Source organism: Podarcis gaigeae (assembly GCF_964106915.1).
Source record: "Podarcis gaigeae genome assembly, chromosome: 5".
NCBI lineage: Eukaryota > Metazoa > Chordata > Lepidosauria > Squamata > Lacertidae > Podarcis > Podarcis gaigeae.
In genome coordinates, this window is record NC_139681.1 from 73777018 (window position 1) to 73803658 (window position 26641).

The window sequence follows — 26641 nt, forward strand, 5'->3', positions numbered from 1 at the left end:
TATGGATTGGATCTTCAAATAATTTTTAAGTAAACCAATCTTTAATTTACCAAAGTGTGTATGATTTTTCCTATGCAAGGGGCAATGGGAAATTTTGGAAGACCTAATAGCGTATATTTCCACACTTTACTTTGCTGTGCATTTTGCCATGTTAAATCTCTGTTGGGGTTTTCTCACCAAAGAGTACTTGTCCCCAACCTGGATCTTGACATCCAGGGAATTCTCCTTTTATGGCAATTTTTCCTTGAACCAACACATAAAATATTTTGTACACATTAAAGGGCTTTGAGGATCTCTAATAAAATGCTTTATCCAGCTCTTTTCAAATTTTAAATACTTAACTAAAATCATTCTCTGCTTTTTGAAGGTGTCATTACAGTATTTTATTATTGTTAAGAAAATGACAGAAGTGGAAAGGGTATCCTAATTTAATAATTCTTGCCAGGTAGATTACATTCTCTTTCAGACAAATACATCTAGGTAGAACATCAATACTGTGGGCGGAAAGTCTTTCCATGACGGAAAATCCTGTCTTGGTTGTAGTATAGTATCTTAGTCATCTAATCTAATAATCTTTTGAACCATGTAGAGTTGTGCCAGGAATTAGCAGGGTAACAGAAGGCCATATTCCCCTGTAATAAATACCGTTGTTAATGTCTTTCAGATATTTCAATAATACAAATTCCTGAAGCTCACTTTGATAACTAATTAACTTCATTGCACTTGGGAGTAGAAGATTTGTTTCTGAAGCTGGGACCTTTTGTACATTTATGCTGATCACTACATTATTAGCTTCTGGAGTGGCCTTAAAATAGCCGATTAGCCCCCAGTTTCACTGCAGGAGTTCTGGCCTCTGAAGGCTTAGCCCTTACTGAAGTGGTAAACCTGTGTCTGGCTCCCTTGCTCCCTTTCTGCAGGTGATGTTGCTGCAAATATAACCTACAAAGAAGTTCTAGAATTATTACTACTACTATTATTTATTGCATCTATATTTTTATTTCTTCGAATAAGGAGTCTCCAAGTGGTATGCATGCTTCCACTGCCATTTGTATCTTCGCAGGAACCCTGAGGTCAGTTATGCTGAGATAGTGACTGGTCCCAGGTCACTGATGTGACTGAGTGGAGATTTGCGTCTCCTAGTCTTGGTCTGACACTGTAAGCCAAGGTTTAGAACCACAGGTCAGGGAGGCTGATAGTAGCGCATCAGGCTTCTCTGTCTGGACCTTGGTACTTTCCCCGGGTCACCCCCTTCGCAGCCTGAATGTTACTGGACTACAACTCCCATCATCCCCAGCCAGCATGGCCAGTGGTCAGGGATGATGGGAGCTGTAGTCAAACAACATCTGGAGACAACCACATTGATTATTCCCACACTGCACTTTGAAGCACAAGCTTACAACTTTCTTTGACTGTCACAGAAACCAAATCAGTTGATGAAAGCTCAGCGGGAAAGGGGTTTGGGAAGGTGACAGTTTGGGTGGGTGACATTTCTGAATATTCCCTGTTTTTAAAAATAATAAACTTGCAATTAGAAAGCCGGCACAGCAAGGAGTGTTTCCACCTCATGGCCAAGTTTGCTTGATTTTTTTTTTTAAAAAAACCTTAAAATGAGTTTTTTCAAAACATAGGGAAATATTCAAAATTATATCCCATACTTGTTGTAGTAAAGTCTACTGCTTTCTACAACTCACAAGTCATAGCGTTCACTGCCTCAGGATTCTGCCTGGTCATTTTGCTGTGCATGTAGACCAAGCCTTAGCTGAAACAAATGCCCAAAGTCTGTGTTCATAAAGAGCCCAGACCGAGCAGGCACACTGGTCACAGACCTTCCCTCTACTCTAAGATGTATTTTATTTCTATTTAAATTACAGTACATCTGTACATATAAATTAGCACATGCAGTCTATGCTCTCTTTTTGTCTTCCTTTTTAATGATGCATCTTTCTTTTATTCTGTGCGGGAGCGTTGTTTAAGTGGCCATCCTACTTGTTTTCCAGACCAAATGCTTATTCTTCTCAGTTTTCTCTGGATTGTCATAGTTAGTCCTGTGGAGGGGCAGATCTCCACCGCTGGAGCTGAAGGATGGTGGGGGAGGAAGCAGGTGTTGGTTTAAGAGAAGTGGGACTCCTTTTAGGGTTTTATGAGCCCACCTGTCTGTTCAGATGATTCCTTAAAGTATCCCTCCCCCCGCCTCCCGGCTCCTTAGTAGTGGTTTTACTGCTATTCTGTTCTGCTTCTGTGTGTTTTTTGTGGATCACATTTTCATGGTTGTGTAGCCCCTTTGAAAAATTTCAGGTGAAAAAGCAGCATATATACATATAAATAAAGAAGGCTGTAACTTTTCCGACTGAAAAAACCTGATGTTGCAATTGCAGCTATTTATATCCCACCATCAGGATATAATAACCGCCTAGGGAAAGACATACAATACTATATCTCAGAAGGCTGTCAAGCAAACTCCAGCAACAAAAAAAGAAATCCTTATAATGGCATTTTTTAGACAACCTGGCATATATTGGTTCTGCTGCTAGCTCTGCTTGCTGTAGTATTTCAGAGAAAATGTTATCTTAATGCTGCCTGTTCCATAGCACCCAGTTTTTCTATTGTAGTGTTTTCTTACTGAAGCGGAATACAATACAAAGCACATGTGTGCTAAGATCCTTTTCAATCATGCAGGCTAAGCAAACTGTGAAACTGATACTATTGATGAATTTGGGTGACTGTTTTATGTATGAATACTTGAGGCACAATGCTTAAGGGGGGAGGAGTGAAGGGGTAGGTAGCTATTGTCAAGTGATCACTTTTCCTTCCACACACATATTTAGTGGCTAAAATGTTATATACTTAATTTTAATCAAAGTTAGATTTACTGAAAATTGATAGTGTAAGTACACATTTGTATGTTTATTTCTCTATGACAGTGATCTACCCCTCTTTTGGGTTGTTGAGCTTTTTTTAGGGAGGAGGAAAGCCCCATTTTTTGGGGTGCAGGACAGAAACGTTGAACTTTTTTTTAGGGGACCCAAACTTGTTGAGCTTCGTTAGGAGGAGCCAGTGATCTACCTGTTGGACGTGCCTGCTCTATGAATTGCACCTCAAGTGAGATAACCTGTGTGCAGAAAAAGACCATTGAAGAACTAACACCGCAGAGGTTTATTATTGCCTCAAGCACAATGCTCTTTTGAGGAGGCAACATACATGCTCAAGTCTTGACTTATTAGGGGTTTATATGGATCTGTGAATTAGCTGAGTTCCTCTCAATCGTCTAGCAAAATCAGGGAGACCAAATGCTGACATTTGTACTGAGCCATACAAACACTGCACCAGTAAGAAGATGGAACCAAAATATTAGTGGCAGTGCAAATGTGGACTGTGTCATGATGTTTTCCCCTGAATCCACAATATGCCTCTGAATACCTGTTGCTGGTGAACACAAGTGGGAGAGTGCTGTTGAACCAAGTTGTGCTTCTGGGCTTCCCATAGGCATTTGGTTGGCCACTGTGAGAACAGGATGTTGGAGTAGATGGGCCTTTGGCCTGATCCAGAGGGGCTGCTATTATGTCCTTATGTCCTTTCAAATCTGGATCTGAGATGTTTTCCTGTAACTGTAATCCTGCATCCATTTGCCATAGAACAGTGTCTCCTTATAGTAAAGAAACCCAGTTCTGAACTGTACTGTAAACCAGTAAGTTTTTATTTGGTTTCAATTTTATGAAAGCTAATAAAACTGAAATATTTCCAAAAGTATCCAAATTAAAATGTTTGTATGAAATCGGATATATTGGCCATTTGGAAAGTGTATCTCAAACAGGATTTGTGACTTTTCTTCATGTGCAGAAACTGGTATTGAGAGGCTTCTGATCCTGGACGTAGCCTAAAGTCACCACAGCTAGTAGGCATTAATGGTCTTTATTAAAGGTAAAGGTACCCCTGCCCATACGGGCCAGTCGTCACTGACTCTAGGGTTGCGCGCTCATCTCGCTCAAGAGGCCGGGAGCTGGCGCCGTCCAAAGACACTTCCGGGTCACGTGGCCAGCGTGACGAAGCTGCAACTGGCGAGCCAGCACCAGTGCCGCACACGGAAACGCTGTTTACCTTCCTGTTATAAAGCGGTACCTATTTATCTACTTGCACTTGGGGTGCTTTCGAACTGCTAGGTGGGCAGGAGCTGGGACCGAAAGACGGGAGCTCACCCCGCCGCGGGGATTCGAACCACCGACCTTACGATCAGCAAGTCCTAGGCACTGATGTTTTACCCACAGCGCCACCCGCATCCCTATGGTCTTTATTAGGGTTGCTGTATTTCAAAAAGTGAAAATCCAGACAGAAAAGAGAAAAGTAGTTGAGCTTTTCTTTCAAAATCACAAAGGATTTGGGCATTTTTTAGTTTGTAATTTTAAGGGAAATTGGCAAAAATAACACTACTGACATTGGTTGCCATAAGTCTGGATATTCCCAGACATTTAGCCGATTTCTGCCTGGACCCTGCTTTCGGATAAAGTATTCTGGGTATGTCTGGGAAATTCCAGACGTATGGCAACACTTCCATTATCCTCCATGATTTTGTTTGCCTTTTTGAACCTGTATAATTATATATTGCTTTTGCTATCTAGCTGTTCCTCTAACTACATAGTTTTTACACAAATATCCAGTGCAGCCCCCATCACAGTGGATTCAGACCGCTATGCTCCATATCTGAATTGCCCTCCCCCTTGTCAATGGGTGGTGGTGTTTGGATGCATATAGATTTGGTGTGTATGCATGGATATTGTTCTGGCCCTGCCAATTTCTGGTCCCCACCAGCTTACTCATAAGGGTTTGACCTAAAAGAGTTTTTCCACCAATATTCCTTGGTTTCATTAGGGATGGAGGAGAAATCTGACTAAGTTCACACTTAAAGGTGAACTTGCTGAATTCACACTTTGCAAAACAAAGCAGGAACCAAACTGCAGATGAGTTCACACTTCTCCAAATTTTGCAATGTAGTTCTCTGTGTACAAATATGCATGTACCAGCGTAGCGTGTGCATATAAATGCATATATTGGTGAAAATAACATACAGAAATGCATTATTTTGGGGGAAATTGCTTTGCAAAATAGGTGTCTTTTTGGGAAAATGCACTAAAGTGCTGATGAATTTTCACAAGGATTATTATTATTATTATTATTATTTTAATACAGTACAGGTGGATGTGGAAATGTGGAGAACTGAACTGAAGGCTGGGAGAGTGAGAAAATGAGATAAAACGAAACTGACACATTCACCCATCCACAGCCTTCGTAACTACTGTTTGTTTGCTGGGTCTGTTCATGTAGGAAGCAGGGCTTTGTAAGAACGAAAAAGAAGGGGGAAGGTTGACCTCCCTTGCCGTCTTGTCCTGTTGCTAAACTCACACAGGTGCTTAACTTTTATACTTCTAGCTAGCTTCCCCCAACTCCTGCAGTCAGGCGAGTTATCCTTTATATCCAAGGGCACTGACTTCTATTTTTAGTTGTGAAAGTAACCTACATCTCATGAAATAGGCATTGCTGACTTTCTTAAAACATAGTGTGAAGGAAACACCCCCACACCCCCCCAACACAGTGAGATTTGGCAGTAATAGTGCAAATCTGTGTTTGAGAATTGTATTTTAGATTTCACTAATGAGAGACTAAATAGCATAGTCAGTGGCTCTGCATCTTGATCTGCTGTGCTAATCTTTAGCATTAGCGTGTATGGCCTAGTCCTGCTTTGGCAAGGACTGAACTGATTATACTTGCAGCTTCACTGACTTGTTGAGCCAGTATTTCCAGGAGCTCAAAATCAACAAACTGGACATAATTTTATATACAGTGATACCTCGGGTTAAGTACTTAATTCGTTCCGGAGTTCCGTTCTTAACCTGAAACTGTTCTTAACCTGAAGCACCACTTTAGCTAATGGGGCCTCCCGCTGCTGCTGCGCTGTCGGAGCACGATTTCTGTTCTCATCCTGAAGCAAAGTTCTTAACCTGAAGCACTATTTCTGGGTTAGCGGAGTCTGTAATCTGAAGCGTATGTAACCTGAAGCGTATCTAACCTGAGGTACCACTGTAGAATGTGGTTTCAAATATGGAACTTTCTCAGAATGTAGCACCAGTGAGAGAAGTATTGTCACAGATATGGAATAATCCAAAACTATGCTTTCTACCTGTTTGAAATATGTCCTATGAGGAAGCTGTCCTAAATTTTGGCTGCTCATGCCCATTAAGATGTGAGCTAAAAAATCTGGTTGCTGAGCCAGCTTTGCCAATTATAATTGCGTGCTTGAACTGTCTCTAGTTTGTAAGCTTTCTCTCCCCCCGCCCCTTTTAATAGCAGCTTTTTTCTCTCAGAAGTCTTTGTAGGCCACCCAAGATTTTCAGTTTGTTTTTTAAACAGTGAATATTCTTCAAAATTTGTTTTAAGGATTGAGGGTAATAAATAGGCTGCTGACCTCTCTGGTGAAAGTTAAGAAGTAGTTTGTGATAACCCATTAAAATGCTGAATAGGCCTGCTCTGGACTGAGTGTTTTATGACTGTGGAAATGGACCTGGGAGTTTAAAGCCAGTGAGTGGTATTCAGCCAAGTTTTACTTACAGGAAGCACAATCGTAATGGAACTTTCTCACAAGCATGCTTAAATTGTAGCCACTACAGATGATGAGTGTCGTGCAAAGAACAGGATGCAAATCACATTTATTCTTTTGCTTGTCTTGAGTTTTATTTATATGAATAATCGTCTTTTGACAATAACAGTGTAGTATAGATCTTTAAAACATAAGAGATGAATGTGTCTTGTCTTTGTAAACAATGCAAAGTGTTATCAAAGTACATTCTGCGGAATTAAAGTATTGGATGAGATGGCACAGTTCATGGTCCTTGTTCTGTGAACAGCTGCAATAAATGAACTACCATAGTTTTCACTCTCTGTTCTCTGAATTCAGGTGAGCATTGCCCATAGCAGTAGATGCTGGAAAGGTATTGTTTTCAGCCCACCTGGTTTTTCAGAGATGAATAAATCCCCTTGCACTAATACTAATCCTCATGTTAGCACAAACAAACTTGCAGATTTGCTCACTTCCATCAGATCCCCAGATGGATGCCCAGCACTGCAAAATACTCCACTTCTCACCAACTTGCTGTTTTTTTCTGTCCCTCTGCATTCACTTTCTCTCTCCCTGCCTGTCCCAACTGCAGTACGTCTGCTTTTCACAAGCAAACTGCAGAACACTTACAGCAAACCCTACTTCTGCAGCTAGGTTTATTGCCCATTCAGGAAACACCCACAAACTCAAGAATGTTTGTTCAGAAGGTCCAATAAATTCAATAACATTTACTTCCAAGTGGAAATGCGTAGGATTGCAACTTGTGTTCTCTCCCCCCCCTTTCATTTCTTTCTTTTTTAAAATCATACTCCAAGATCGCACCCTGAATCATTTTAGTGTAAGTAGCAAAATAATGACAGAATAATGGGACAGAAAATTCACAACTCCCCCAAGATGTGATTTCTAGAAAATGTATTTTTAATCCCAATAAGGTCAAAGCATAGTGTTATATGATCATTGCTTAAAAATTGTTACAAATAGATCTAATATTATTTAGACAAAAAATTATATTTGCTGTTTGGATTGTTACCTGTATAACGCTTACTAACATTTGCACACACTCCCAAAAATAATACTCAGGGAAAAACAAAGGCAAGCTGCTCAGCCGAACAACCCCATATACCTCCTCAATTATTATTATTTTTTAAATGGGAGGGGCAGGTGGCCTTGGGTACCAAGTGGGGTGTCAGAGGGTGCTTTGCAGCCCACGGGTCCCATGTTGGGCATCCCAGGCCTAGACAAACAGAAAAGTTTTAGTCTGCCAGTTAAAGTTCCTCAAGCTGGATGTCTAAGGAACAGTTTTGGGAGAACAGTCCAGAATTAGGGGTGCCGCCACAAAAAAGCCCTTTCCCCATTCACTACCTGCCTAAAGTTCAGTGTCGGGTCATCTGGAAAAGGGTCTCTAATAACAACTTTAACAATTAAATTACCCTGGTGGTTGTTTTGTTTTTCTATAGATAAACTGATTGAGATCATCATCGACGCTATTCACCATTTGTGTTCAGTTTGGTGTCTGCAGTAGACAATGAGCCATGTGCATATTAACATTACTATTTTTGTTTTATTTTGTTTGCATAAAGGGAAGGAAAAGAATAATATTGTTGGGAGGCAACTAGTGATTCATATTCTGCAGCTTGCCTGTACTTTCTCCTCCACCCCACTGTGTACATAAAGCATCACTGCCAGTGGTCTGTCCGGTTTTCTCTTGCAATAAAAGCTCCCAAAGCATCCTAGAGCTAATCTTTCTGGTCCATAGCTTTTGGCAGTTAAGGGCCAGGCTAGATGTGATATTATATTAATTGCATAAATTACCATGCTTTAAAAAATGTAAATGGCTGATACAGTAGGATTGGGGCAGTTATATGTGATCCTGCTTTCAATCGTCCCTGTGAAAGTTTTAGGGCAGTCATGCTGCCTTGTTTTACATCAGCAAATGTCTTTTAACTTCCTGCGGTAACTTTTCATGCCACAAAAGTTCCAGATCTCTGCCCCCCACTCCTGCCTTTGTTGTACAATAGTGCAAGAGTGCCCCTCTTGGTCGCAATAATTCAAAAACATTGAGTAAGCTAATAAAGTGGAGTTATATGTGAGAGAGTCTGGCATAAATCTGCTATTTATGCACCATTATTTATCAAGGACATGTTGCAGTTGTCACTGACCTTGATTTTACACCAGGGGTGCCCAAACTTTTTTAAAAGAGAGCCAGATTTGATGAAGATTTGTTGTTGTTGAGCTTTTTTTTTACAATTGTACCCCAAAGTTGCTGAGCTTTTCTTAGGATTGAAGTTGTTGACCTTTTTGGGGGATTTTACCCCAGGAAATAAACCGTTACAGGGGCCAGATTTAACCGACCAGTGGGCCGGATTAGGCCCCCAAAGTGGACTTTAGACGTGCCTGTTTTACACCATCTGCTGTATTCATTCATCTACCTGGTGAAAGCCTTTCTTGCACTATTTTAAGAGGCACAAAAGTGTCATATTAAAAGATATGTTGGGAAATATAGATTGCTTTCTTGCCGTCGGTTTGTAATGAGCTTCACCAGCGTATGAAATAGCAGATTGTAGGCTACTTTGCAGTTTAGCATACGCATCTTTATCTTGCTCATCGTTCATGATGGAAATTATGCCTGGTGTGGTGAAAGTCGATGGAGAAAAACTTTTGTCCCTTCCCTATGCACCGTGCATAGTTAAACTGGCATTCACTCCTGCAAGAGGCAGCAATGGCCACCAACTTGGATGGCTTTAAGAGAGAATAAGGAGGATCAGGCTCTCATTGGCTGCTAAGCATGATGGGTGTGCTCCACCTCTTCTGTCAGAAGCAGCAAATGAGAGAGCTGCTGTGCCCATGTCCCACTTGTTGTTGACCTCTGAGAGGACAGGACACTGGCCTGATTCAGCAGGCTCTTCTTATGTTCTTTTTGAGGTCAGATTGGCACACTTGAGTGTGGGTTACCCACTTTATTCTCATAAGGTAAAGGACCCCTGGACAGTTGAAGTCCAGTCAAAGGCGATTATGGGGTGTGGTGCTCATCTCGCTTTCAGGCCGAGGGAGCCGGCATTTGTCCACAGACAGCTTTCCGGGTCATGTGGCCAGCATGCCTAAACTGCTTCTGGTGCAATGGAGCACTGTGATGGAAGCCACAGCGCATGGAAATGCCATTTACCTTCCCGCCACAGCGGTAACTATTTATCTACCTGCACTGGTGTGCTTTCCAACTACTAGGTTGGCAGGAGCTGGGACAGAGCAATGGAAGCTCACTCCGTTGCAAGGATTCGAACCACTGACCTTCTGATCAGCAAGCCCAAGAGGCTCAGTGGTTTAGACCACAGCGCCACCCCTTCTCATAGTAACCCTGGGATAGGCTTGGTTGAGTCAGTGACTAGCCTAAGGTACGACTGTGAACATTATGGCTATTCATGGGTGTGAATTCAGGCTCCCAAGCCAAAGTCCAATGTGCTAATCACTGTATGGCCCTTTGCCAATTTACTAGTCTGTATCTCAGCTGCAATTTAGTGCTGCTCTTAGGAGTGGTGTAATATATCTTGGATCAGCACAGTTGCTGCATTTTTCAGGAAGCTGCTTTATGTTGAGTCAGACCACTGGTCTATCTAGCATATTATTGTCTACGCTAACTGGCAGAGGGTCTCTAGGGCTTCAGGTAGGGAACATACCTGGTCCTACCTGGACATGCTGGAGACTGAATCTGGGGCCTTCTGCCTGTAAGACAGAAACTGTACCACTGAGCCATGACCCTTCCCTGTTTTTTTGGACTGTCTGTGGGGTCATGGCTTTAGGGGCTGTCATGATGAGCTCCTGCACTGCTAAATTGCCACTACACCACTGAGTCTGCCATCATTCAGGAGACATTCATTGGGCCAGCTGTGGTTACTGATAAAGTTGTATCTGCATGGTGAGAACTGTGGGAATAAAGCTGGTACTGGCCCTGGTTTGGTAGTGGGTTCTAGGTACTCAAAATAGCATAGGTTGGAAATACTAATTGATATAATATTAATTACAGAATACTTTTACTGCACAGTTCCATTGCTTAGTTGCTTGTGTTTTCTATCTAAAAGTATACTTCGTTACATGTATTGTTGATTATCCTCAGGAATAAAGAACTGAAAACAAGTGGAAATCAAGAGATGGAGAATAACATAACAACCATTTCTCGTGAGGAACTGGAGGAACTAAAAGAAGCATTCAGTAAAATAGGTATGTGTGCAGAGCTTTTGCAGGCCCTTTGAGCTGTCCTGTTCTGGGATGGCCAAACAGATTGCCATTTAAAGAAGCATGCCATAGTCCCCCCTGAATGTTTCATAGGCTGTCTCTGTCCCTTTAGTTTAAAGACATTTGAATGCGCTAGCTACACATGCCAAAGGGGAGGGGAAGAAATATCCTTTCTGTTTCTTAAGACTGCCCTTAAGACTGACCCAGAAACTCCAGCGGGTGCAGAATGCCGCGGCGAGACTCCTTATGGGGTCTTCGCTGCGAGATCACATTCATCCGGTACTATACCAGCTGCACTGGCTCCCGGTGGAGTACAGGATCAGGTTTAAGGTGCTGGTTTTAACCTTTAAAGCCCTATACAGCCTAGGACCCTCGTACCTACGGGACCGCCTCTCCTGGTATGCCCCACAGAGAAACCTACGGTCTGCAAATAATAACATCCTCAAGGTCCCAGGCCTCAGAGAGGTTAGGCTGGCCTCAACTAGAGCCAGGGCCTTCTCAGCTGCGGCTCCAATCTGGTGGAACGCTCTGTCACAAGAGACTAGGGCCCTGCGGGACCTGACATCCTTCCGCAGGGCCTGCAAGACAGAGTTGTTCCACCAGGCCTTTGGTCAGGGCGCAGCCTGACTCCCTCCTCTGGCAACCTGCTTAGAATCTTGCTTAATTAGTTGCCATTAATTTGATTTTAATTGATTTTTATAATGAAATATTTTTAGAATGTGTGAATATCTGATTGTTTGATTGTTGATTGTTGTTAGCCGCCCTGAGCCTGGCTTCGGCTGGGGAGGGCGGGATATAAATAAAATTTATTATTATTATTATTATTATTAAAAAAGGGGGGACTGATTTTGAATGCATAACATTGCATTTATTTGAAATATGTCAATTTGGATTAGGTTCTCATTTCTCCAATGGAAGGACAGCTTCCATCAGTGGAAGGGAACCTTCAGATCCAACTCAATTCACTGCTTTTTCTTGCGAATAATAATCTTGATTATATCCAGCTTCACTTCAAAGACCACAGTTCCCATCAATATTTATAATAGAATGTAAACTAATATTTTGAAGCAATTGAAGGTCTGTGGATTAATCTTTTAGGATTCCCTTACTTCCTCACACTGCTCTTCATTTATAGTTCAAGAGAACTGTACTTTGTGATACTTGCTTATTTTGTAGAGGCTACTGTTAATAAATAACTCTACAGCTAAAGGTTATGATAATTTTGTCACTTGAAAAAAAGAAAAATCAATAGCATGCTTAACTGAGGCTATAAATTGTTGCTCTTCTCCTTCGTACACCTTTAGGGCTCAGCTTTCTGAAATGGTTTCAGAAAGCTTTTGGCTTCTTTAGGTTCCCTTTAGTCTATCCACAAGGCTTGCAGAAAACAAGCATGCTGTGTTCTTTTTTAAAATAGCCTCTGAAAAATTATACTTCAGTGAAAATGGAGCTTTTAGAATTGGAATAAGGCAACATAAGGTACCCAGAAAGAGTATAACATTCATTGCTTTACAAAAACAGTCAGCAGTCCATTGTCAATATAGGAAGGCATGAGGATCTCAAGATACAGCTAGGTAATCTTCTGGCAGGAGTGAGGAAGCTGACAGCAACTTTGGACCCCCCCCCCCATTTTTAGTTGACTGTTGAAAAGGGGCTGCCATTCTCTTTAGTAGGCACTCAGCCACCTGAGTTTGCTGTCAGTCTGGAATGAAAACAGGGTCACCCAAAAATAAGGTAGTGGCTCCTACAAGTTCCAGAAGCCTGAGATCCATTCTATTCACAGCCATTTTTTTTTTAAGATTTGAGATACAAGTTTTCCAATATACCTGACTTGTGCAAAACAACAGGTTGAAAAAAATATATATCATGTATGTTGCGCCCAGGGGAGAGCATTCCACGACCAGGAAGCCATTGCTGAAAAGGCCTGTTCTCATGTTGACACCTTCTGCAGCTCCCCTTGGGGGAGGCACACAACAAAGGGCCTTGAATGATGAATGCGGGTTCTGGATAGGTTCATGTGATTCCTCAGGTATGATATTTTATCTTTACAGATATCGATAACAGTGGATATGTCAGTGATTACGAACTTCAGGATCTTTTCAAAGAAGCAAGCCTTCCCTTGCCTGGCTATAAAGTCCGGGAAATTGTAGAAAAAATTATAGCAGTGGCTGATAACAACAAGGATGGCAAAATCAACTTTGAAGAATTTGTATCAGTAAGCGAACCACTTTCTCGCGCTTTGTTGTTTACCCATAGTAAACTAGTTTAGTACTGTTGGTTATAAATGAAGCATGAGGCCATTACTAAACTGTGCTTTTAGAAGCGTATTGGGTTACATACTGTAGCTTTGCTTTACACAACACACCTTTATGTACTGTATCAGCACACCAGGAATGTGAGCAGTAAAAGAATGGATTTGCCTGCCACATTAGTTGAGGATTGGCTATAGGGTTCCTGATTCCATAACATTCACTGGTATTCATCAATGATGTTGGGTTTGGAAGAAAGTGCTTGTGACCAGACGCACTCAGAATAACAATTTAAAGGTTTATAGTTTTGAGAATAAATGGAAGATCCTTCTTTATCAAATGTATCGGCTAAAATAGACCTTTTTTTCAGTGAAAGCCCATGCCACAATAAATGTGTTGATCCTCAACCTGGTGGAAGAATATTTTACTGCTTTTGCTACAGCAAACTGAGCAATCCTATACAAGAAGCACTGCTGGCAGGATATGTGTGTGTGTGTGTGTGTGTGTAGGAGAGAGAGAGAGAGAGAGAGAAAGGATGCAATAGCTGCCATATCTTACATGCACTTAGCTCAGAAGATAAAGAAGAGATCTATTGATGGTTATTAGCCATGATTGCTATGCTCTGCCTCCACAGTTAGAAGCAGGAACTGGAAAGCAGTTACTGGAAACCAGAGTGCTTTTGCCCATGCTGCCCCGATCTTCCCCATAACTCTATTTCATCCATTTATTTGGCACACTTTAACCAGCACATCAGATGTGCTGGTAGGGTGTGTATTGGTCTGTTACGTTAGTGGCATATATGGCGTGCAAAGGGAATAGAGGGGCTTCCACCATCTACAGCCCCTCAGGCAGCGTATTTCTAGTATTGGATTACTCCTTAAGGCTGCAGGTTTGTACAGTGGTACCTCGGGTTAAGTACTTAATTCATTCCGGAGGTCCGTACTTAACCTGAAACTGTTCTTAACCTGAAGCACCACTTTAGCTAATGGGGCCTCCTGCTGCCACCATGCCGCTGGAGCACAATTTCTGTTCTCATCCTGAAGCAAAGTTCTTAACCTGAAGCACTATTTCTGGGTTAGCGGAGTCTGTAACCTGAAGCGTATGTAACCTGAGGTACCATTGTACACACTTACATAGAAATAAGCTGTATTGAGGCCTGTGGAACTTAACTCTGAGTGGACATGAATAAGAGTATCACTTGTGTTGCTGCTCTTTTTTTTATTAATAAACTACCTGGTTGGTTCTGGATGCTAGCCATTTAACAGATGTGTTATAAGAGCCCAGGACTAACACAGAAACATTTATCAACCAGGTAATATTTTCAGACTTCATAAAAGCGGTGCAGAGCATTTTTGTTTTTACAAGGTGACAGCTAACCTGTGCTGTTTTTTTTAAAATAGTATTTAAAAGCACTTTGAAAGTAGTGCATTTTAAAGATTAATGATGCAGGAGTGATGTAGCCTATTAAAAGATGGAACTTTTCAAAGTGTCTCATCGGAAGATAGGGAGGGCTTGCATAATTGAACGGGATGATGGGTGAATATACCATATAGACTGCAATTAGCAATCTCCAGTAATGTCTGAAAGGAAAAAGAGCTTAATGGTTACATAGTTGATTGACTATTATGCAGCTTCAGCTTCTATTATGCAGCTTTAGCTGATAACGATAATGTAAAATTATCCTAAACATATTTGCATCATTTTTTTAAAAAATCAAAGTGCTGCTTTAGCATAATCCGAAATCACAGTATCTTTGCATGCACTTTTGAGAGAGAGAGAAGAAATCGGTGTTATATTTTGCACTTTTGATATATTTCCTTATTCTATAGAGTCCCTTCCAGGAAGATGTACTCTTGCCCACTTCTTTCTATTTCACCCCGCTTAGTTATTTCCTCCCTCTCTTTTCTCTTATTTTCTTCCCTTTTCCTACATTGCTGATTTGACATTACAGCTTTATTAAAACATACTGTGATTGGGTTAAGTGGTTATTTGGACTGGTTGGAAAAGGATTGGAAGGTGGAAGGAGTGTGAGAGAAATTAAGTTCTGTTTGCATTTAAATATGAACTTGCCTAATTAGAAATTTCCAGAGCAATATGCAACTTTATACGCAGTTATCCTTCAAAATTCATAATTCTCTGAATTTTTCAATGCAGTCCCCTAGCCTCTGTACATAGGTAAGCGCTTTCTTCGGGTAGATCTTGTGCATCATATTTTCTGTTGTTGAGTCTGGCATGTAGAAACTGTTCCTCTCTGTTTTGTTCCAGGTTATTCAGGAACTGAAAAGTAAAGATATTAGCAAATCCTTCCGGAAATCCATAAACAAGAAAAAGGGAATTACTGCAATTGGAGGAACATCACCAATTTCTAGCGAGGGGACCCAACACTCTTATTCAGGTAAATAACCTGTCATTTGTTCAAATAAAAAAAATCCTGTAGAAGTAAAGGTAGCATTTATATTGAATAGTAGAAAATGGCTGAAGCGCTGATATTTCAAGGCTGACCTGCTGGATTTTCTCAATAATTCTTACCGTGCTCTCTGGAGAATCTGATATGTTTGCCAGAACAAATATTAAAACAAAAATTAAATCACTATATGCTAAAGTTCACTTTCCAGAGTAACATTATAGTTTTATAATTTAAAAGTATTCTCTGGATATACGTATTCCTTGGTGCATAAGGCTATTCGGACCATGATAAATTCTACATCAGGGATAGGCAACAAGATGTCCTTTAGATGTTGTTGGGTTCAAGCTGTCATCAGCACTAGCCAAAATGGCCAGCATTCTGTGGTCATTTGACGCTGAATGCATCAATTGAGGTTTTTAAGCTATTTTTTTAATGAAATTTGTTAAAATCTACACTTCCAGCATGGGCCATAAGACGCCCTGATTTTCCTGAACATTTAAGCATTTTCCGCCTGGATGCTCCTTAGGAGAGCCGAATACTGGCTATGGCTGGGAAATTCTGGACGCATGGCAACCCTGTGATAGACTGGAGAAGCTGTATATGAGAAATATTACAACTTCCTAACCACTCGTTCAGAAGTGGGACAATCTGCCCAAGAATTGTGCTATAGAATCTCTTTCCTCAAGTCTTGGATTGGATGGACCATTGAGTCCCTTTCAGTTTCAGTTTGTGATTATGTTTTGTAATTGTCCTGGTTTTTAGATTAAGATTTTTCTCTTTCTTTTTCCAGAGGAGGAAAAGGTTGCTTTTGTTAACTGGATAAACAAGGCTCTTCACGATGACCCAGACTGTAAGCACCTTCTCCCTATGGATCCAACAGATGATAGCCTTTTTAAGTCACTTGCTGATGGCATCCTCCTTTGGTATGTTTAGCATTACGTTGTTTTTTTTAAAAAAAATCACAAAAAAACCAAGCTGACTGGTGAGTTTTCGTGTTGAAACGCATGAAGCATGATCCAGTTAAGCATGATGAGAACTCGCTGATTTTCAGTGAGACAGCTAGATGCATTCTTATTTCTCTTGATGAAATGAATAGGAATTAAATCCTGTGTTGCCTTCATTTTGAAGCTTCTGCACTGCCCCACATACTCCTTAATAGAATATAAAAGGTGGGAGCTGCAACAAAATGTTGTAGGCTAAAAAGAATGCCCCTGTTTAGGGTTGCAATCACCTGTTTCCTCCAGGCAGGGCACCTGATGCTTCCCTTTCTCCCAATTTCTCTCTCCCTCCCTGTCCCCCGGACAACAGACAGTGCATTCCATGGTCCTAGTGAACTGTGTTTTGTTTTTGTTTTGCTTCCTCATGCTTTCTTTCTTCTTCTTATACCTTTTTGTATTTCTACAAGCCTCAGGATTCCCCTGAACATGCTATTATACCCTTCTTGTTTCTTAGAAGGCTTGTTTTTTTGTTATATAGCTGTTGGCACTCACTGCATGAGTGGTGGTTTCATAAACACAAGAAGAGGCAATTATAAATAATTGCTGTTAGCTGGTATCAGTCTCTTTTGTATCTACATATAAATGACAGTGGCCTTGTTCGTATGTAGCAGTAAGTCATGACCAAGAAAGAAAGAAACCATGAAGTGGTTGAGTTAGGGCTAATTGTATTGTAACTTATAGACTATTGTGGGTAAGCAGTGTATAGCTTGTTCAAATAAATAAGCTTGTATTCATGGTTTATTTCTCTCCTATCATGAGCAGTGAGTCAGCCATGCATTTTGTTCACATAAACATAATATGCAAACACTCCGTGGTGATGTGCTCCACAGTGTCTGCTGGTCTCAGATTTTCCATTGAGACAGTCAGGTAGATTGCATTTATTCAGCAAAAAAAGCTCAAATTGCAAGCTGATGTTTCATGCATTGGTTTCTTAGTACTGTTTTGTGTTTTTGCTGGTGCTTTCAGTTTTGTTAACCTACATTTTTCAATGATGGAGTGAATGTATTTTTAATGACTTAATTGTTGCTTTTTAATTGTAAGTGACTTTGATCCGCTCCTTTGTGAAAGGGGAAAGCAGGGTAAAATTTTTAGAAACAACAATATAAATATATTTTACTAATTGAAGAAATGCAAACCTTCTTTTCTAGCAATACACCCCCCCCACACACACCGGTATATAATATTTTTTATATATGTATATACACACCCACACCTACACATCCGGTATATTTATACAGTGCTGCCCCGCAAGACGAACGCCTCGCAAGACGGAAAACCCGCTAGACGAAAGGGTTTTCCGTTTTGGAGGCGCTTCGCAAAACGAATTTCCCTATGGGCTTGCTTCGCAAGACGAAAATGTCTTGCGAGTTCCTGCGGGTTTTTTTCCCTTTCCCCCCTTTTCCTAAGCCGCTAAGCCGCTTATCAGCTGATCCTCTGATAAGCCGCTTAACAGCTGATCGCTAAAAGCTGCTAAACCGCTAATAGCGCTAATCCGCTAAGCTGTCAATGGGCTTGCTTCGCAAGACGAAAAAACCGCTATACAAAGAGCCTCACGGAACGGATTAATTTCGTCTTGCGAGGCACCACTGTATATAGATATAGAAATAATATAAAAATAAGCTGGAGGAGCATCAAACATGCAGTCCCCAACCTGAAGTCTGAATTGGCATAGGCTACAAAGAATTGGAATACCACATGTCATTTCTGCACAATTTAAGTGGCTTTGAGGTTGCTTCAAGTGTGTGAAGGAGGAACACCCACAGCCTGATATTTCACCCCATCTGTAGCTTGCCTTGTTCTATACTAAAAAGTGATTGCTTTTATGTGGCAGCCTTTCTGTCATAGGTTTCAAAGAAGTCTCACCTGACTTGTATTGTAGTTATCGGAGTACGTTAGTCATTCATTGATTCTACAGTCAATGAGCATTAAACATAAAAGCGTGATGTAAACTCTAAGTGAATAACTTTCTGCTTTCTGTATGCTATGAAAGTGCCATAAGAATCCCGAGGATGTTGCCAGACACTGAGTGGCCTAATCTTCATTATTTACAATCCATTGTGCAGCTGCCCAGACTCTACAGAGAATCATATATGGCTTCATTGTTAATATTCCATTTTCCTGCTTCCTTGTAGTTCTACAGTTTCCAGTAGTAGATTTTATGCTATTGATGTTATGCTATAGATGGAGAAATAATCAGCCAGTTTGGTGTGCCAAAATCCTTTTTAATTGTTGAAGTAGCTGAAGGCTAAAATAGTCCTTTCCATGAGACTGATGATAATTTTTCAGAAAGTTGTAATTAAATATTTCCCTTTTCTTCCCCAGCAAAATGATTAACTTATCCCAACCAGATACAATCGATGAAAGAGCTATTAATAAGAAGAAGCTTACTCCATTCACTATATCTGTGAGTACAGCACAACCCTAACCTAAGTATTTCAAATCTACCTCAGAAGGACTGCTTGAAAGCACTTTGCAAAATAAAAAATGAGAACAGTGCATTATTATGGTACAGTGGAACCTCGGTTATAGAACATAATCCATTCCAGAAGACGGTTCAACTTCCGTAACATTTAACAACTGAGGCGTGGCTTCCCATTGGTTGCAAGAGCTTCTTGCACTCAGCGGAAGCCACGTCACATGTTCAAGTTCCGAAAAACGTTAAAAAACGGAACCGAAACGTTCAGCAACTGAGGCTTTTGGGAACTGAGGTTCCACTGTAGTTTAAATTTCCAGTTCTTTTATTTTCATCTGTTGTTGTAGTCCTGTGACTACCACTTCCCGAAAATAAAGATATGTGAACCTCTGATTATAGATAGCTTCTGGGAATATTTCTACATTTTTTGTTGTTGCAAAGCCATTGTGAATTTGTGCCCCGTGGTATGACCCTGTATTGCTCCAATAAGCAGTTTTGTTACATGGATACTACATTTACAGAACAAAGCATGTCTAATTTTTATATTGCTATAGAAATAATTTGGAAACCCTAGAGTACATGTTCTCCTGGGTCTTCTGACCATAGCTGTCAAGTGTCCCTTATTTGAAGGGACAGTCCCTTATTCCAGCGCCATGTCCCGCTGCTGTCCCTTATTGATGGATGTCCCTTAAATGTCCCTTAAATGATGTCCCTTAAATTTCAAAGGAAGCAGCTCCTCTCCCTCCCTCCCTGCCGGCCAGGGAGGAGGTAGGCTCCAACTGTATTGCTTGGCTGTGTTGCTCACCCAATAAGAAGTCTAAGAACGACTGGGGGGTGTGGAGCTGGCATGCCTTGTGTGTGGCTAGTTAATGCAAGCTGAGGGGTTTTTTGAATGCTAGACACCATTTTGTTGCACGTGCTGCTGCAAACTTTGCAGTGCAAAGCCAGGCTAGGGAGCCATCTTAATTTGAGGCTGCATAGGCCTTGTGGTGTATGTGATTCAGATTCTATTCAGTTGAACCTCTGGTTACAAAGTTGGTTGGACAGTGTTCTCGAAGCTACCCAGCATGAGTTTGACCAGACTGCAAGAGGAAAGGAAGACTGGAGTGCCTGGAACAGGTGAGGCTGCAGGTCCCTTATTCTGGCTGCTGGTCCCTGATTTTCAAGGCTGCTGGTCCCTTATTTTCAAATCTGTAAGTTGACAGCTATGCTTCTGACAATGGCTCTTTTAATGACTAACAAGGTAAAAGTAGCAATAACAGATAGTGCCTATGCTCCATCTGGTTTAGTGACCAGGATAGGCATTTCAGAAGATAATACTGGAATAGTTATTCAGATACCATGGATCTCCATAATTTAAGTTAGCTTAATGACTTTCTGAAAAACTCATACAAATCTTTGCTAGAAGCCCCATCAGGGTCAGTGCAAAGTAGCACTAAGTCACGTTCCCATCAGCACAAGGATTTCTGCTTGGACAATTGGAACTTCCCTGGGCAGCCCCTAAATCTGATCTAGGGGTTCCCTCAATCCTCCAGAGCAGATTTGAGGTGTGTGCAAGCAGAATTACTTGCATGGATGGGACATGTTACTTTGATACCACTAATCCTTTGTTTTTCTTCATTACCATTTTATTATACTTGTATGTTTTTGCATTTGTAGTTATTGTCAATGTCAAAATGCATTTTTATTTTTCCTTTTAGGAAAACCTAGATCTTGCACTAAATTCTGCATCAGCTATTGGCTGTACAGTAGTCAATATTGGATCACAAGATCTAAAAGACGGGAAGCCACATTTGGTATTAGGATTGTTGTGGCAAATCATTAAAGTTGGGCTTTTTGCTGATATAGAAATCTCCAGAAATGAAGGTAATAATATATAAAGTCTGAAATACATGATAAAGCATGCATTTTTGTCTGATTTGTGTCTAAAGTTTGAGAAATATATGTGAAATCTTAAACGAATTTAAAAAGTAAACCAGCTTTCCTGAAAACTTTTTGCAGCTCTTATTGGTTTGCTAAGTGATGGGGAAGAATTAGAACAATTAATGAAACTGTCTCCAGAAGAACTCCTGCTACGTTGGGTTAACTACCATCTGGATAATGCTGGATGGAAGAGAATAAGCAACTTTAGTCAAGACATTAAGGTATAGCTTGATCTCTCAAATAAAAGCAAAACAATTTTGAATCAGAACCTTTCAACTGGAACTAGCCAAGACTATAAAAGAAATATTTTTATAGCTGCATTTTAATCAAAATTAGAGAGATACTGTTTAGGCCTATCACAGCATTGCCATTCACTTTTGTTCTTCTCTGCTTTCTGCAAGAGTTTCAAGTAGCTATCTGTTGAATAATAATTATTATTATTTATACCCCGCCCATCTGGCTGGGTTTCCCCAGTCACTCTGGGCGGCTCCCAACAGAAAATAATACTACTTTTTTCGCTTCTCCTGTTCCTTTCTGGTGCAGGAAGAACTAAATTAATCTTATTTTCTTATTGAGTTTATATGAGAGGCTAAAACATACTATTGCAGCTGATGTCAATATGACTCTCCTTTTCTCAGTATCTGCCAGTCAGGACTTTTGTTCAGGTTTTTTCAATTGTTTGTTTCAGGACTCAAGGGCCTACTACCATTTGCTGAATCAAATCGCACCAAAAGGAAGCAACAATGGAGAAACAGCTATTGTTATTGATCTTTCAGGCCTCAATGTAAGTTGTGTGTGTGTGTGTGTGTGTGTTTGTTTGTGTGTGTGTGTGTGTGTGTGTGTGTGTGTGTTTGCAGAATGTCATTGTACCAAGCAGCTGCAAACCATTTTGAATTACAAGCACAGATCAACAGAGTGCACAAAACTGGTAGAGCATCTGTAATGGATCTTGTGTATAGCTGGCTAAGGTCTGGACTTTTGGAACTTTAAGTTGATATTGCTTTTAAAATGAGCCATCTACTAAATTGACCTGAGCCATAACTCTGTTGACAGCATTTTGTAATTGTTCAGGTGATTTTATGAAAAAACCAGAAGTTTCCAGAAAAGAAAAACTTAGGTTTTTGTATGCTTCCAATGTTTCCAATAAGGTGTAATTTCACACTTTTCTTTCTGAAGCTTGCACTGCGCTTTGATTCAGACCTGCCCAACAAGTAATCTGCCCACCAAGCTGAATGCAGTGCAGCAGTCATGTATTGTTGTGTACCAAGATATTGACAAACCTACTGGTTTTGCTAAGTGGCCAGCATTGTAAAAATGGGCAGCTGCTAAGCTTCTGGCAGGTTTCAGTACATTGTTCGTGGGCTACGTTTAAGCCTGGCAGATTCACTAGGTCAACATTTGCCAACCCTTGTACATTCTAGCTTTTTTGGACTGGCTCCAGCCAGCGTGGCAGTAATGACTGGGACTGATGGAAGTTGTAGTCCGAAATATCTGGACGGTGTACCTGGTTGGCTTAGGTTGTAATAAGCTGTTAGCCAAGCTTTTTCTGTGCAGTGAAATGTCCTGAAAACAAAACAAAACAAAACAAAAAAGGGTTCTCAAATAAAGTAAGTTTCTAAACAATTTCCTGGTCTGCAACTGGATCTAGAATTTTAATTTATGTTCAGTACAATCTTATCTTAAGATGTAGATATTTTTTATAAAATGTCAAAATTAGTATTTTTTGAAGTGTGAGGTTTACTTTTTATATTGTTTTTCAAGGAAAAAAATGACCTGAGGAGGGCCGAATATATGCTTCAACAGGCAGACAAACTGGGCTGCAAACAGTTTGTGACTCCTGCTGATGTGGTTGCAGGCAATCCTAAACTTAACATGGCCTTCGTTGCAAATCTCTTTAATACGTATCCTGCCCTGCAGAAGCCCGAAAGCTCTTCTTATGATGTCAATTTACTGGAAGGTGAGCTAATGTAACAAACACTGATAGTGACATTAGAGAATGATGAATAATGCTCAATTATTTCATACTGAGATGTTCAGAATTTCCTTGATATTTTCTCTTCCAAAATGTTTTCACATAAAATTCAATGCACCTGTTAACTCCTATTGAATTATCTACTCCAGTGATAGGGCAGCTGTATAAATGCAGTCCATAGGTAAAATACATAAAAATGGGTATAAGATGATCTGTGGTGCAACAGATGCCACTTCAGAATAGTCTTTTCAACAGTGGCCAGCATGATGCCTTTGGAAAGCGTGCATGCAGGGCCTGTAGGCCGCAACGTACGCCAGCTGTTACCCAACCAGCAACTTTTATTCAGAGGCCTCTAAACCTGAAGGCCCCATTCATTTATAATGCAAGTAGCATGGGATAGATATGTCCTCTGTAAATTTATCTAGTCCTGTTTCAAAGCCATCCTAAGGCCCTACCCAGATGAAAAGCCATCCATTCTATTAGCGATTGTGTGAATGGCTGTTTTTCTGTTGAAGACAAGAGAGCCTTGCTGTGGGTGGGAAGGAGCCTTTAACCCCCTTTGCGCCTTGCTGTGTTCTCAGCTAGATTTCTCTCTCTTTCTCTCATTCACTTGCACTTAGACTCACACTCCCAGCTTGTAGCAGGTGAGGGGGCAAAGCCTGAAGCCCAAACCTCTCAGTGCCAGGTTTCCATCTGGATTGAGTCCCGCACCTGGAGTTTCCTTTTTAAAAAGACATTCATCCACACAATTGCTAATCATGTTAATAGCATCTTGCGTAGTCTGGCCTTGCCACCTTTTCTGGCAGCAAATTCCATAAGTTAATTGTGCATTGTGCATTGCGTGAAGTGATTTCTTTCTTTTTTTTCTTTTTTTGTCCTGAAGCTCTTGCCTGCCCTTTAGAAAGAACTTATCCTTTAATAAACCGACTGTGGCTGATCATTCAGCATTGTGCTCTGGCCAACTTTTGAGAAAAACATGGCACAACTGCCCAGTACTAATTGAACTGTTACTGGGTTGCCTGCCTGCCCTCCCTCCCTCCCTGCATGACAGGAATACAGAACTCAGATGCTAAAAGTGAGGGCCTAAATAGATATGGTATTAAATGTGTCTTTGCATTTAATATGCACTTTTTATGCTAAGGACAGGGGAGATCACAACAGGTAGGGAGAGGAGATTTTGCACTATCCTCTTCCGTTGTAGTCCTAATAAATATTGCTTTTTAGTTGGTGGTGACAACTGCATTGGGAAGAAATATTTCCTTACTTCAAAACCAGGTTATTAAGCCACTTTTTGAAACTGATTTAACAGTTCTGAAGCTGTTAGTCAGAGTATCCTGGTTTGGACAAAATGAGAAAGTGTAGTTAATAGTAGACTTCCTGGGTGGTTTGCTGGATTGTACAATGAAAGGAGCAAAGAGGCTCTTTCCTATCTCGGTTTATTAAACCAAGCTATTATCATCCAAATGTGGTCATTATCTACTCCTTCTAAGTAATACAGTAGTTATCCTATAGATTATGCTGTTTACACAAATGTAGTTTATCTAAAGCAAAGCATCATTTTTTCTAGCTTCAGGGCCAAATTAAAGTTGATACTCAGAGAACCATAATTGTTCCTACTTTTTTGCTTGTTGTTTATGTTCATAGCAGTTGTCAGGGTGGGTCCAGGGGAGAAGCAGCACTGTGAAGGGTGTGTGTGTCCAATTCTTATCCCCCCTTTTGTGGTCTAAATTGCTGCCCTGAAGCTATTTGAACAACGGGGGGGGGGGGGGGACATGTTTGGTGCCTGTAGGTTCTCCCCAACATGGCAAATAGCAGCTTCAAGAACAATTTAAAACAGTGTGGTATGTAAATATAATCCGCTGCTACATATTTCTTTATGAATTCTGGTGGAAGGATGTTCCTGCATATGCTCAGTAAGAGAGTTGAAGCAAGGGGCAGCCAACATTGTCAACAGCCTATAGCACCGCATGCAGTTTGGATGATGGCTGGCTGTCTCCTCTCTAATAAAGCCCCAAACGCTTAAGAACTTTAACCTCTGAGTTTCAGTTTCTTCACTGGGGAAAATTGAGCCCACAAGTGATGTGCTTTTTAAAGAACAGGCTAGAAAGGTATCACCTTCTAATTTTGAAGATTTGTGACAACGCTTGTGCCACTGGGTGTGATTAAGGAAACCTGCAGCTCATATGCCTCACCAGTGCTGCTGCAGCATAATAAATGGACTCATTAAAATGGTGGTGGACTGTAGAAAACTCAACAGCATGGCTTGAGAAGACACTTACCCACTGCTTCAGATGGAAGAAACATTTGCTTTGTGGGCAAAAGTGCTTTTCCATGTTGGACCTCAAAGGCAGATACTATCAGATCCCAGTTGGGCAAAGTGATAGCTTTCACCATGCCATTTGGAACTGGCAGTTGACAAACGCTCCTGCTACCATCCAGAGAGTTATGCCAAGTGTCATGCATGGCATGCATTTCACTGAAACCGTAGCATTCTTGGATGATTTGATTATTATTTTTCAGCCACTTGTGAGTAAAAAGTGAAAGTTCTGAAATGTTGACTGAAGTTACTACTTTCAAACAGTAAATGGTTTCAAACGTTTATAAAATATTTGGGACATGTTACTTCTAAGAATGGATTCCACCCAGATAAAAAAAAAAACACATGATATCACAGCATGGCCAGTACAAATTATTAAAGAATTGCACAGCTTATTATTATTATTATTATTATTATTATTATTATTATTATTAATTTACTGGATACTGCCAGGACCTTTCTATTGCTTTCTTGCTGGAGATGGAAAGGGGAAGAAATGAAATGGAGGACAAATACTTGAAGATAGATGGAATGGAAATTTTCAAGATGCTTTAGAAACTTTAAAAGTGAGTCTCACTTTTGCACCAGTTCTTGGGTTTGCTGATGTAAAAATTCCACATACTCTTCATTCTGATGCATGTCACACTGAACTGGGGGCTGCCCTCTGACAGATACAGACCAGAAAACCTCAACTCATTGTTTATGCTAGTAGAAGACTGACTTCTACTGAATGCAGCTATCCAGTTCATAAATTAGAATTTCTTGCCTTAATGTGGGCTATTTGTGATCAATTTCTCTTTTTTTAAATATGGTGCAGAATTTAGGCGATGGTCTACAACAAAATCTAAACCATGCTGAAAGGAGAGCCATAGATAATCTCAGAAACAACCCAGACATTATAATTAAAGAAGCGGACAAAGGTGGAGCTGTCGTCATCATGAACAAAACTGACTACATTCAGGAGGCTCACAGACAACTTTCCAATACCGCCTTTTACATAAAATTGGACTCAGACCCCACACAAGAATACAAAAAAGAACTGAACAAGATTGTTAAAGAGCTACCCCCACACATCCAAGAACAGATCCTCACTAACACACCAACAGAACCTCGACCAGGAACTTTCTATCTTCTACCTAAAATACACAAACCAGGAAATCCAGGACGCCCCATCATTTCAGGTATTGGCACTATTACAGTGGGTGTCTCCGGTTATATGGACTCTGTTCTGAAACCATATGCCATCAGTGCTCCCAGCTATGTACGTGACACCACAGATTTTCTGAGGAAAATGCAATCTTTAAATAATCTTCCCAACAATACTATACTAGCTACTATGGATGTGGAATCTCTGTATACCAACATCCCACACAACGATGGTTTACAAGCTATAAGGAACACCATTTCAGATAAAACCACAGCGGACTTTGCCACCAAACTCTGCCAATTTGTCCTTACCCACAACAACTTCAAATTCGGTGATGACCTGTTCCTTCAGATCAGCGGCACAGCAATGGGCACCCGCATGGCCCCA

At 40.7% G+C, this 26641-nt stretch overlaps 1 protein-coding gene across 2 annotated transcripts in view; it reads left to right on the forward strand.

Annotated features, from left to right (window-relative positions):
* Positions 1–26641, forward strand: part of PLS1 (plastin 1) — a 52362-nt gene that overhangs the window by 8036 nt on the left and 17685 nt on the right. For both annotated transcript variants that reach the window (XR_014564254.1, XM_083739039.1), the window contains exons 2-10: positions 10713–10816; positions 12880–13043; positions 15343–15472; positions 16275–16407; positions 18805–18886; positions 20596–20761; positions 20897–21039; positions 21507–21602; positions 22580–22775. Coding sequence is in view for 1 of the 2 variants with exons in the window: in XM_083739039.1 (XP_083595165.1) it covers positions 10747–10816; positions 12880–13043; positions 15343–15472; positions 16275–16407; positions 18805–18886; positions 20596–20761; positions 20897–21039; positions 21507–21602; positions 22580–22775 (1180 nt within the window). In the remaining variant the exon portion in view is untranslated. The remainder of the gene's footprint in view (positions 1–10712; positions 10817–12879; positions 13044–15342; positions 15473–16274; positions 16408–18804; positions 18887–20595; positions 20762–20896; positions 21040–21506; positions 21603–22579; positions 22776–26641) is intronic.